This window comes from Ambystoma mexicanum, chromosome 1p (assembly GCF_040938575.1).
Source record: "Ambystoma mexicanum isolate Mex_15411 chromosome 1p, UKY_AmexF1_1, whole genome shotgun sequence".
Taxonomy (NCBI): domain Eukaryota; kingdom Metazoa; phylum Chordata; class Amphibia; order Caudata; family Ambystomatidae; genus Ambystoma; species Ambystoma mexicanum.
In genome coordinates this window covers 1,346,325,248-1,346,339,085 of record NC_090921.1, presented here as the reverse complement: position 1 = coordinate 1,346,339,085, position 13,838 = coordinate 1,346,325,248, and the positions used below count along the sequence as shown (strand labels likewise).

Below are 13,838 nucleotides of genomic sequence, written 5' to 3'. Positions count from 1 at the left end.
ACTTCACGAAGATGAACAATGTCTTCTGTGGGCCTCTTAGGGTTCCCGTCCCCAAGCATAGGCCCCTCTGGTCGTAATCAAACAAAAAGTTCCTCTTGTTGGGATGTACCTTTCCCACTGTACATTTCTTTCATGGGGTTAGTATCAGAGACTTTCGAGAACGCCAGACTCTTTGCTCCTCCCAGGCATGACCCCTCTGACCTTCAACCCCTCTATCCTAATTCTCTGGCACCTTTTCCTCTCTGTCCTTTTTCACTTTTCCTGCACACCTTTTCCAGCCGTGCACACTTGCACCTTCTTTCCACCTTTCTGCTCCTCTTGCACACCGCTTTGCTTTTCACAGTGCTCTTGCACCTTAATTTTCCCTTTAACATGCCTCTTGCACGCTCCGTATTTCTTTTGGGTCGCTTGCACCCCCTCTTGACGGTCCGTTTTCCATCTCACTGCCTCATTGGTGTCTCTCTTGGTTTAGGGTCGCTTGCACCCCTCTCTTTACTTTCGGATCTATAGCAGCCACTCTTGGCTGTTTCCCTGCCGCCAGCGCACTATACTGTCTTATTATTTCCACACCTCAAGCGCACCTTTTCCGTCATTCCACTTTGCTTTCTTTCACCGCTTACTAACTTATGCGTGCTTCCCTTTGCTTTTACCTTTCTCTTGCTTCGCTTTGCTTTCTTTCACTGCTTTCCAGCTTTTGCTTGCTTTGCTTTTACCTTTCTCATCCTTCACTTCGTTGTCTTTCACTGCTTTCTAACTTTCGCTTGCTTTCTTCCTGCTTTCACTTACCTGGCTCTTCTTTCCACAACGCTCGTGCTCGCGCTCTAGTCATCTGCATGCTACAGAGTTTCGCTCTGCCTCATGAAACTCACCAGTAGCGTGGCACCGGCGAGCAGGTCAAAGGGGTTTAGGTCGAGGTCAGGGTCTCACCACCTGCCCCCTCAGACACCACTGGGACCCACAAACGTCCCAGGGGAAAGAGCACTGGCATAAACAAGGCAGATACACTGCCTTCTGTCCCGCTCCGGCTTACTGGAGACACGGCTCCCTCGCCACGCTGCAGCCCCTCACACACACCGGGCCAGCGCCTCGGCTTCCAGTGCTCCACCAGTCCTTCTGGGCTACTCTTCTTGCAGCCATTCTGCTCCTTGGCCTCCTGGTTCCATCCAGCTACCCTAGCTCGTTCCATGATTCTGGCCGAACCACCTTTTCTATACTGCAGGTGAGAGTCAATTGGAGTCAGGTGTTCATGGTTGGGGAAAGTGCCTGACCTTGCCTGACTATTAGTGGGATAATTCAAAGGCATTAGATGGTAAGCCTCACTTTGTATACCTATGTTGTTTCTATGGGTAATCCAGATTGCTCCCGATCACCTCTTCTTTGTCCCAGTACCTATTGGAAATGGGGAGGGGGTGATGGGGTGTGATTGGAAATAGCCCGGACAGAATGAGGGAGCCTGAACTTGTGTCATCCTCTTTTCAGCACCAGGTGTGGGGACTTGTTGGGGCTCAGTAAGGTGGGGGAGCGATACTAAATCCCCTTGTTTACTGGAGGGGGACATCTGGGAGAATAAAGGTGGGTTCTCAGTACATCTTCTGGGTTTTGAGGAAGGAGAGACAAGGTTAGTGTTAAGAGTTGAACAAGGGCTTGGACTCTAGAAGTCCACAAGATATCTTCCCTTTTGGTGAAGGAATGTTAAGGGGCAGGATGGGACTTGGGTGACAATATCCCATGAACAAAGAGGGTGGGTAAGATGGACTGGGGCAAAGAACGGGGGAATACCAATTCTCGCCTTTGGACGCTCTTCCCGCAGTCCCCAAGGACGCCATGCCCAGGTAATCCTCCTTCGCTTGTCCGCCCTCAGGCTTAGGATCAAAGATCGATGGCCCTAGATGCGTAGAAGTGGATAAGCAATACAATTTGCCAAGATGTGAGAGTGGTCTAAGCAACACAGTTCACCTAGATGTGAGAGTAGGCTACGCAACACAGTTCACATAGATGTAAGAGCAGTCTAAGCAACACAGTTCACCTAGACGTGGGAAATGGCTAAGCAATAGAATTCACCTACATGTGAGAAATTGATACAGTACAAATCGCCTAGGTGTCGGAAGCTAACACATATGGTCTGTATGAGAGGTGTGGTTGTGTGAACATGCATTGGATTGTAGACTTATGGGTGGTGAGGTAAAAAGAGACAAGAGTACTAAGAGAGGTGGGCCAGTTTGGTGGGGTGCAGCGATTGCTGCCCCCTGTCCACACCACACTTACTTTGTCAGTCGAAGCAGGTTGATGGCTGCAGGCTTCCTGCTTCCCCGACTGACATCGGCAAACACGATAAGGAGCAGCTTCTGCAGGATCTGCCTTTTGCCTTGGGGCCCTTAGCCGAGGACTTCCCTAGCAAGGCTGCCCTGGAAGGGCCTTTGAAATACAGCTTTTCCAGTCCCAGGTTGGGCACAGACCAATGAGATTCAAATGGGCAGACAGATACCCGACTGTTTCAGCCAATTGCAAAATGTAATGCAAGGGTTCAAGAAAAAGAAAGCTGTGGGGTGTGCTGCTGAAATTCATGGTGGGCAAATGCAAAAATAGAAATCTTCCCTAACAACCTTCAACACTCAACACTCAATTTTACAGTACCAGAATCCCACACAGATCGCACGCATGCATCTAGCGCTGAACCACCCTCTTGCCCCAAAATATCATGACAAAAAGAGGTGGTGGAAGAAGCCAGTGGTTACCTTGCAAGTCTGCTCCTTCGTCCATATCCCCAATGTACTCTGGGCTGGCTCCGCAAACTTCAGCAAACAGTGAGTCTGTGTTCCGGTCTGTCTCTGCCATCTGTGCCTCTTCCTTCTCCTCATTTTCATCCACTTTGAGCTGCTTCTTAGGGGTGCTACAGCAGAGAAAATAATCTTTCTTAGAGCTCTTCTTGGTTGTCACTATATAGATTAAAGCATGGTCATTACTCAGAAGCTAGAGAAAACCCAGCACGTGAGTATAGACTAGAATTCTGAAGGCGTTATGATCTATGAAAATTTAAAATCGTTTACATAATTAGATTTGTAATGTCTTAAACTTGCGAAGGTTGGATTTGAAGTTTCTAAGCTGAGCATACACCAGCACCCCCTTATGTCTTCAATTCAGGTCTTGCATTGGAAATAAGTAACGCGTGTCTTCTTCAGCCCTCACTCCCGTAAACAAGGAAGGTGGTGCAATATTGTCACAGAGACCATTTCAACAGCGTTTCCCTTTTAAATAGACCCAGTATGACTCAGTTAAAAAAAGGTCTTTGCCCAACTGCTCAAGTGAAAATCCTTTTGGCCCATGTAGGTGGCATGGCATGTTACCTGAACGCCAATGTGTTGGTCTCCAACTCCAGTTCTGGGGTGGAATTGATTATGTCATCAACCTCAGACGTCCTTGCTGGCTCAGTCGCTCCTACAATGAAGCAAGCATAGATGGGGCCACACACACAAACAATACATTCCTGCACATACAGACGGAGGGACAACACATTTCACTAGCAGGGAGGGCTACAGTTAATTTTCAATCCAACCACACGTGCACTAATTATTAAATTTCAATCCCACTCTGATTAGCCCGTCATACCAGTTTACGAAGTCTTAAAACCAATGAAAGTAAGACATAGATTTTACACGGACATGCAAATGTTAGGGCAAATCTCCTTGATCTTCTAGCTCCATGTACATTTCTCTAATATGTCTAAACTGTCTTGCCAAATGTCTTCACTGGTTTCTGGGTTCAGAAAGGTTTTGTTCTGTTGATGTGATGTGGCTTGTTAGTTTTTGCTTACAGTTTCCCAATGTCTCAGAGTGAGAGCACTGGTTGATATATCCAACAAGTCTCTGCTTGACACTCCATCTTCCTCAAGAACACCATTTTCAGTGCCATCCTGTGTTCCCCACTCTACTGCCCATGTCGCCTTTCGCCCACGTCTGTTACTTCATGCCCAAAGTGTTTGTTACCACGCTGCATGGTTTTCATAATAGACAAACAACTTTCTCCACCCAACCTACATGGGTGTGGGTGTAGGTGTGGGTGTAGGTAGGTGTGTGTGTGTGTAGGTGGGTGTAGGTGTGTGTAGGTGTGTGTAGGTGCGCGCGCATGTGTGTGTGTATTTTGAAGAAGGAAGCGGACACAAAGGTGGCATGACTTAGGTTTTTCAATGTGATAAATGAAAGTCTACAACCAAGCCGTCCCTATCTCTCAGATGGGTGCATTACAACAAATACTAAAAAGGCCTGTCAGAATGTCTGTCCAATTAATCTCCACCGTCCTGTGTCAGAACCTACTTCTATTCCTCACACTACAATTAAAGGAAACACTAACAAAGTTCCTTCCTCAGGAGAATGGCTCCCATTTCCTGCTTCTCAGATAGTGTCCAAAAAGAATGTTCTCTTAAACCAAAAACTGCCAGGGGGGAATGACTCCTACCTCTGGCTTGTGGGTTTTGCCCAGTCTAAATATAGTTTCACGTCCAGGAGAATGGCTTCCTTCTCCTGGTGTAGATCTATACAGTTTCCAATAAAACCAGGGGCAATGACTCCCAGAGGATGGGCAAGCGCTAAGGGGGGCTAGTGCCAGGAGAAGACAGAGTTGGGATAATAGTGCAAAGTGGTCTGGGGGGTCTACCAACCTCGGAAAGAGGATCAAGTAAGGGTGCCCACGGGCAAGTGCTGGTAGGAAGGGGTGAGAAGTGGGGGACTGGACGAAGGAGGGCCTAGCCTTGGAGAGACTAATAAGGGGCACAGGCATCCAGTCATAGCAGCAGGAATAGACTAGCAGGAGATGGCGAGAGAGAGAAGGAGAAGGAGAAAAGGAAGGTATTGAGGAGATTCCAGAACTTAAGGCGATCTGGCTCAAGTCAGAGAGGGGCAGGGAAGCTGTTCCAGTGGGAGGCTCCAGCGGAAGAGAGATCTACCTCCTACTCTCTGCTTGGAGAAACGCCTGATCTTCAGAGAGTTGGAGCTGGAGGTATTTACGGAGAGAGAATTGAATGTAGCGAGGTCCTAGGCCCCAGAAAGCCTTGTGGATGATACAGAGGGTCTTGAATTAGATCCTTGCAACCACTGGGAGCCAGTGGAGAGATTCTAGAGCTGGACAGATGTGGTCCCAGGGATTGAGGCCAAGGATAAGTGTCAGGAATCTGATTTGGGGTAGAGGACGGCGCTTCTCGATTCCCAAGAGGCGATAAACTACATTTCCTATCAGGCGTTGGGATGCGTGTAGTTCCTCTTTTGCGCGGTACGCTGCTTATTAGCAGTAACTGTTGAAAACTCGCCGCCGCCCGTGCCTCGGTTCAGGTAATTACAGAGTAGTAGCACGGGCGGCGGCAGCTGAAGAAGCAAGAGCATGCGGGAACGTTTTGGACCCCGAAGGACTTTTGGAGCTTTCCCCGGGCCGCGACGGTGATTAGCAGCCTAAACAGGAGAAAAAGCCATCGCGGGCCACGGCGGTGAATCAGGCTCCTTCCCAAGTGTTGGGCATCGAACTTCAGGGTCCGGATGTCCTCGTGAGGCATCCGGACCATCAGTTAAGTTTTCTACAACAGTGTTCATGTTTTGGTGTTAAAGTATGCTTATTTTCGCTTGTTGATTTATGATACGAACACGGCAGGGAGTGTGTGATGAAACACGCCATGTGTAGGATACACTCCATGTGTGAGGAAACACGCTATGAATCTCAGAACTGACAAAAACAGTGCCCTGGGAAAATAGGAGACTATCCTTTAAAGCGCACTTGTTTTGGAATCATTCTTTAGGGTCCACATAGCACAAGGGCATGTGTTTTGTGTATTTGTTCTAAACCCTTGTTTGTTGCTTCATTGGGTCCAGCAGGCCATGAGTCTTGTATCTTCATGGAAAAGGGACAACCCCTTTGTTTGTGCCATTTTGCATGTATGCAACCCTATGTGTTTTCAAAAAGTATACGTCCCAAAGCGTATGTTATGTTATGTTCAAGTTCTACGTTCAAGTTTATAACCCTATGTTTTGTGGTGTGCAAAGTGGAGTCGTATAGGGAAACTAATGAGGTACACTACTCTGGGTATGTAGCAGGTGCATTACATGTATAGGAGGTCAGGCTAGGTGTTCAGGAAGTAGAGGTACAGGTATAGGAGTATTTTGTATATTGTATGTACTTGCTTGTTTATGTTCCCTTCCTTTCCCACTCCATCCCCTTTCCCTAACTTCATCTTCCCCCCATTGGCTGCCACGTGGCTACCTGTGATATCATTTTCAGGCGCCCGTGCCAACCACGGTGGTAGAGGTCAATCTATTTGGCTTCTGTGGTTCGAAAGAGGGTATCGAGGCCCCTATTCCCTTATAAGTTTGACAATAAGCCTCACAGTCCTATTCTGGATTAGTTGAAAAGGGCTGAGTGAGGAGAGAGGAAGATTAAGGAAGAGGCTGTTGCAATAATAAAGCCTTGCGATAACCAGAGCTCTGGAGACGTTGAGTTTTTGGGGGAATGTGAGGAAAGGTAGAATGCCTCTGAGGAGATTAAGCTGATAATGGACATCTTGGCAAGGTCAGCGATATGGGGTGAGAAGGAGAGAGAGGAGTCGAAGATGACACCCAAGTTTTTTGCTTCATACGAGGGTGAAGGGAGGGGGCCCAAGGAGGGCGCCCAGAGTGTAGGTGGGAAGGAGGGAACAGGGGTCCCAGTGAGAAGGATCTCAGTCTTACTGGCATTAAGGCAGAGATCATTAGCAGCACATCGTGCCTGAATAGCAGTCAGACAGTCAGGAATGAGAGGAAGGAGAGGAGGAAGAGGAGGAAAGCTTGAAGGAAGGCTGTGTGTCATCAGCATAACACTGGAAATGAGGAGATAGGTGAAGATCAAGGGGGCAAGGTAAATGTTGAAAAGCCACAGCGAGAAGATACAGCCCTGAGGGATGATGCAAGTCGAGAGAGGTAGAGAGGAGAAAGGGTTCCAGTTGAATTTATGAGGGCTGATTTGAGAGGAAAGATGTTAACAAATCCAGTGCTCAGACTGTGATGCCCAGGGTATCGTGCAGCCTATTTGTGAGGATGGAATGATTGACTGTGTCAAAGGCAGAGGACAGACAGGGGAGAATAAAGCGGAAGGAGAGTTAGAATTGAGGTTAGAGAGCAGGTCTTCCTGGGTGTTCAGGAGAGCAGTTTCCATGACTCTGGATGCTCTGAAGCCAGACAGGTGGTCATGAAGGCATCCCACAGATTCGGTGTGATAGAGTAGTTGTGAGATAACCAGCTTCTCCATGAGTTTAAACAAGAAGCGGGTAGTGGAGATAGGGCAGTAGTTCGCTGGGCAGGAAGGGTCTAAACATGGCTTTTTGAGGAGGGGGTGCACAAGGGAGTGCTTGAGGGGTGAAGAAAGGAGCCAGTGGCAACAGAGTGGTTACAGAACTCAGCCGAGGAGGGAGCAAGAGAGGCAATGTTGTCCTCGATAGTTCTAGAGGAGCAGGGAAGCAGCTGTTTGGCGAAGACTTTCAAAGAGCAGGCTGTCTTAGTAACCTCATCAGGTGCTATGGGTGAGAAGGAGGAGAGCAGGGGGAAGGGAGAGGTGGGGGCCAATGAAGGGGGTGCGTAGAAGAGAGGAAAGGATATCCGAAGTCTTGGTTGTGAAGTGGGTGGCCAACGCCATGCAGAGGGCTTGAGAGAGAAGAGTAGAACTGGGGATTGCAGTACGATTGGCAAGTTCCTTGCAGACTTTGAAAAGTTCAGCCGTGTCGTTTGTGGCTGCAGAGATGCAGTATTGGATATGGGCCCATTTCTTGGAGCGGATAGAGAGTCTGTATTGCCTTCAGAGCAGGCGACAGGCCAGTTTCTCAGAGGGTGTGCAAGGCTAAGCCGGAGTCATACCAACTACTGCACGTGGAAGCAGTCTTCATGCGGATCCGCATGGCATGGGTAAGGATGTGAAGGGTGTTCGAGATGCAGAGGTGATATGAGAACATCCAAGGTGTGCCCGGCTGAGTGGGTTGGACCAGAGGGGGGGGGGGGGGAAAGAGAGAGAGAGAGAGAGAGAGAGAGAGAGAGAGAGAGAGAGAGAGAGAGAGAGAGAGAGAGAGAGAGAGAGAGAGAGAGAGAGAGAGAGAGAGAGAGAGAGAGATGAAAAGCATGGAGGAAGAGGTCAGAAGTGAGGAGGCAAGGTCAGCCCACTCAGAGGAAGGGGGTGATTGGCCAAGGGGGCCTGCAGATTGAAGCAAGAGGGTAGAGAGATGCACATTTTGCAGACAAGACATTCAAAGGAGGCGTGGGATTGAGTGGGTATGATGGAAGCAGGGGCACATTCAGGGTAGACAAGAGCCACTCCGCCTCCAGATCAGTTAGACCGGGGCTTGGAGAGGATCTTGTAACCCCAGGGAATGAGAGTTTCAAAAGCAGTGCGAGCTGGCACTGAACCACATCTCAGTGAGAGAGGACGTCAAAGTCTTCAAGTTGATGTGACAGATTTCAGAGTAATGTTTGGCAGCAGAACGAGAATTGAGGGTAACTAGGTGAAGCCGATTGCCCCCTCTAAAGGTTTTCCGGGGTGGGGTACACCCGACAGTGGGGGAAATGAGGCCAGAGGGGTGGCAGCCAGGTTATGTCAGGAGAAGGAAGGAGCCATCACCAGTCCTGGTTCTGTACCAGGAGAATGACTCGGTTTCTCCTGGTGTTCCTTGGCACAGTTCTTACTTACTAATTTCAGCTTCAAGTATATCTTGCCACTCTGGTTTGTTGTTAGCAAAGTCCTTAATCTTGTTAGGGTCCCACACCCTGCTCTGGTGGTCAGTGGTTCTCTCTTTCCCACTGTGATGAGGAATATTTCCTCTTGTGCTCTCAATGTCAGTTTTCAGGTCCCAGACCGACCCTTCTCTGGCAGTCAATGATTCTCTCTTTCCTACTGTGACGAGGAAGATGATGCTGTGCACGACAGGCTCGTTAGGCCCAATAGTTGGTCCACTAGGCCAAGGGAATGTTGTTTGAGCATCTCTACTGTCTGCTACCTCGTCTCCCCTGTGTCTCCCGTACCTCCCTTATCTTCTCGGGGACTTTGGTAGGTCACCAGGGCTTCCTGTGACACAGATCTGCACGTCAGTTCTTTGGACTTCTCTCATTGTCAGGATCTCCAGTGCGGCATCTCCCCACGCGGCTCAGCTTGCTTCCCTCTATCAGTCGTGTACTTGGGTATGCAATGACAGACCCAACAGAGAACTCCCATACCGGCTCGCCAGTATTGTCCGCGTCTCCCTCTCGCTCGTCGGCTAGCAGGATCTGAATCTTCGGCGTGGGAAATTCATTACACCCGTTTCCTCTGATGGTTGGGTTCGGGACCGCAGACAAACTTGACACTTGATTGTCCTTTGTTCTTTTTTATACATTGTATCCAGTTACCCCCCCACACCCCATGCAGATTGCACAAGTCTTTTGTTTCTGCTAACAACGTAATCCTCATGCCACCTCGGGGCCACCTCATACCAGTGTTAGCACAGTCAATTATCTTCATGTCTCCGGTTCTGATCCTAGTACGTTTGGCGTTCTCTCCTATGTTACAATAATACATAGGTTTTCTTTCAAGGTAGTGGTTCTGAACATTAGGGAGGGCTAGGGAATTGTCGGGGAGTGACAACATTTAATGGGATGTACCATTGATCGTCCTTATTCCCAGAGGAGGAGTCCCTACCCTTGAGGTTCTCCCGCATTAAAGCAAGCCTAGGAGGACTATTGGATAGCGGCCCGCCTCCCCAATCTCACGGAAAGGGCTCCTCCTTGGGGAGACGTGACAATACCTTGTGAATCGTCACAGTATGTTCCAGCATGTGTGTGTTGTATGTGCGTGTGTGATGCCAGGAATTATATAGCGGTTTGGCTGAAAAAAATAGTTGTTCATTTTTTGTTAGCAAATTTTAAGCCTCACAGTCTTCTGAAGTACAACTCTAGTTTGAATTTAAAAGGTAAAATTATCAGTCAAAGATTAGAGTATCTGGATATCATTTTTTAGGCTGAAAGAAAACACTCCCGCTTATAACTAAAATGAACTTTAAATACCCCATGTCCTGAACTAATCCAGGAAAAAGAATCATAAAGGTCATGAACAACAAGCATTACGGCAGTAAGGAGTCAAACATGAGCAAATGCAAATCAAAGCTACACACCTTCATCTTTGCCTGCAACATCCACCTGAGGTTTGACCTCTTCCAGAGTCGGACTGTTCAGATCAATAGCCATCACATGCTCAGCATCGCTGCTCTTTGAGGACTCGTTGGAGAGCACCACTTTCATCTCTTTTACTGCATCCTGGAGAAAGAAAACGCAGAACTGTTGTCAAAAACACACCGCAGCCATTTCCCATAAAGCAAAGCAACAAGGGATACTGAGATCTTTGTGAAAGACGACCCCACAAAATAGGGTATTTGGATACCTTTTATTGTAATAACTTGAAATGTGCAGAAATGGAGTAATGCATTAGCTTTTGAAGTAACACAGACTTCAGCAGATGGTTTAATCCAATAAAAGTTATTTCTCCGTCATTCATGATTAGTGATAGCCTACACTTTGGTCAATCAAGTGAAAACATAAAAGATCTCCCTGCTCCTAAGGTACACAAGGTAAAGAGCATTTTACCCTCTTTTTTGGGAAGTTGGGAGTAAAATGATTTTTAATCGAGAAAAAAACCTAGCTCTGATTCCCAAAGGGACTAAAACATATTGTAATTGTAATAGGCTGTTTTTTTCTTGTAATCCATACATTAATTGTATCTAGCAATCCATGTTAATTAAAAGAAGCACTTTGATTAAATGGGCTGTCCTTATATCGGGCAGAAGATAGTAAAAGGTCCTCTTTGTTTAACATGCTTCACATGGTACTGGTCTAAGCACATGACCAGAGCAGGTGGCACAAATGGTCAGTCACATGTGCACCTGCTACTTGCCATTTGGGAGTATTGGCCTGATTTCAGGGAGTAAAATAGGATAGGCAGACACAGCACGTATTGGGAGCAATGGGTAGAATTATAACCTGAACTAGTAGCATACAAAGAAAGTCCAATCTGAAAAAGGAGAGACTGTTGAGATCATTCATCAACCTAATGGAAGAATCCAGTTGACATTCTTAAAAACTAGCTAGTGTGAGGAATTTGAGCCCGTCCTCACTTCTTTCCCGAGATATCCTCCTCCCAGGTGGCCAGGGAAAGGGCTGTCACTATCAGATCCTGAGGGTGGATATGCTGGAGAGGACTACCTGGGAGGAGGAGACTAGTGAAGAGCAAGGAACAAGTTACTTACCTGTAACTGTTGTTCTTCAGCATGGGTCTGGCATGGATACACATGCTCATGAATATTCCCCGTCGTCAGGCTGGGAATCCTGAGTAAAGAAAATAAATCAGTTTCACTTCTGAACTGTCTTTCTCCTAACAACCAATCACTGGTCTCTGGGTCATACTGCCCCCAGCCAATGACTTCCCTCTACCTCAGCTCCTGTTCTGGCAGCCATCTTCAGATCTGCTAGCACGTAAAGTGGCTGTAGGGCCAAGAGAAGAGCTGCAGACGGGTAGCCAGGAGGGTTCACATGTGAATCCATAGCAGAGAACAACAGTTACAGGTAAGTAACTTGTTCCTTCTCCACCATGGGGTCTGGCATGGATTCACATGCTCATGAATAAAGAATATACAGCAGTACACAAATGCACAACCACAGGAGGTGGCAAGGCTCAACATTAAGCATCTCTTACCTTCTCACCAGACTCATCTTTAATCAAACAGGTTGCGCAGCACTGCTTGGCCGACTCTGGACTCCTCCTGGAATCCCTGTCGGCGCAGTAGAATCTCGTCGTGGGTCGACCTCCATGTAGCAGCCCTGCAGATGTCAAGCAGGGGCACACCAGACAGGAACGCCGTAGTTGCAGCGATCGCTCTGGTCGAATGGGCTTTCGGACGGCCAGGCAACAGTCGGTTTGCCAACCGGTGACAATGGGTGATGCGGGTGATGCAGCCGGAGAGCCACCTGGAAATGGAAGCCTTGGAGAGGGCCTTCCCAGGGTTCACAGGTCCAAAGTTCACAAAAAGTTGTGACGTCTTCCGGAAATTCTCTGTGCGGTCCACTTCAGCGCTTTAGCGACATTCAGCGAGTGCTAAATCCTCTCAGCCGGTGACAAAGGCATGGGGAAGAAAACAGGTAAGTCCGACGGCACCTTGGGCATGAAGGAAGGGTGCGTAAGTAGCACCACCTTCGTCTCGTGGAATGTCAAGTAACGTGGTTTACAAGAGAGGCCTTCTCTCCCACTCTTTGTGCGGAGGTGACGGCCACAAGAAAAGCTGTTTTCCACAACAAAAACTTCAGTGATGTCGAATGCAAAGGCTCAAACAGAGGACCCATGAGCCTAGTAAGCACCACATTGAGCTCCCACGCCGGGGCCGGAGCCTTCACCGTCGGGAAAGAGCAAAATAGTCCTTTTACAAACTCCTGGACCAATCGATGCAACCATAAGGATGATCGTCCTGGAGCTCTGGTGTAGCAGGAAATAGCCGCCAGATGAACTTTAGTAAAGCATGAGCCAGTCCCGCCTTGGCCAACGACAGCAAATACGGAAGCACATGCGGAGCAGTGACTCAGAGGGTCGATCTTCTGTGTACGGCACCAAACGGCGAACCTCTTTCACTCGTGCCCATAGTATTTGAGAGTCGATGATGCTCTGGCCGTGGCAAGAATCTCCTTGCAAGCCGATGCGGCAGGGCCTGGAAATCCGCGCCTGCGGACAGATGCGTGCGCACTCCCCAACCTCGTATCACTCGATGGAAACCCTTGTTGAGCGTGATCTTGTCCTCGAAGCTTGCCGACACTTGGATTAAACGGGCGTTGAACTCCTGCAGCTGACGCATCCGTAGTCTGCACAGCCGAAGGAGGTAAATGCATGACGACATCATGACGAGAAGGGACTTGATGGACCTCACCTTTGCGATCTTCAGGGCCAATAGCCGTTGCACTTTGCCCTGCATGGCCACAAACCTCTCTTCCGACAGAGACACTAGGCACAACACCGTGCTGAGTCGGGACCCTAGAAACCGTGTGTCCTGCGATGGAATCAAGCAAGACTTTGCATAGTTCACCGAGAACCCCAGATCCGTCAGAAGTTGGATGGTCCTCGCTGTGTTCGACGACGATGTCCATAGAGCTTGCCCGGATTAGCCAGTCGTCCAGGTAAGGGTAAAAGTGGATCCCTCGCAGAGAACAGCTGCACCGCCACTGGCACCAGGCATTTGGTGAAAACTCTTGGCGCCGACTTCAAAGGGGAGGGCCTTGAACTGGTAATGTTGCCCTTGAACCACGAAGCGAAGGGACTTGCAGTGGCCCTTGTGTATGGGGATGTAAAAATAAGCATCTTCCAAGTCCAGCGACGATAGAAAGTCCCCCTCTTCCAGCTGTCCCAGCTGTCCTAGCACATGTTGAAGGGTCACCATCTGAAACTTTTGAGACTTGATCTACTTGTTCAGACGGCGGAGGTCTAGGATGGGCCTCCACCCGACGGTCTTCTATTTGACGAGGAAGTAACAAGATTTGGTCTTCTATTTGACGAGGAAGTAACAAGATAGTGTCTTTGGGACAAGCTCTATCACACCAATTTTTGGCATGGCCCGCACCTCCAGCAGCAGCTGGGGGACGTGATTTTCCTGCCAGGCCACTGGTGGTATACGGGGGCACTGCTGTTGGAACTCCAGGGTGTGCCCATCGGGGAGAGCGTCCAGCACCCAACAGTCAGTGGAGATGGTCTTCAACAGGTCTTACCGAGGATTCTCAGCCTGACGACAGGGAATATTCATGAGCATGTGAATCTATGCCAGACCCCATGCTGGCGAA

General features: G+C 48.7%; 1 protein-coding gene across 1 annotated transcript in view; it reads right to left on the bottom strand.

Moving 5' to 3' along the window:
- LOC138454181 (C-Jun-amino-terminal kinase-interacting protein 4-like) overlaps positions 1–13,838 on the bottom strand; it is a 993,589-nt gene that overhangs the window by 631,096 nt on the left and 348,655 nt on the right. The window contains exons 6-8 of the mRNA XM_069607022.1: positions 10,142–10,283; positions 3,345–3,435; positions 2,736–2,890 (exon numbers count right to left, since the gene is read on the bottom strand). Coding sequence (XP_069463123.1) covers positions 2,736–2,890; positions 3,345–3,435; positions 10,142–10,283 — 388 coding nt within the window. The remainder of the gene's footprint in view (positions 1–2,735; positions 2,891–3,344; positions 3,436–10,141; positions 10,284–13,838) is intronic.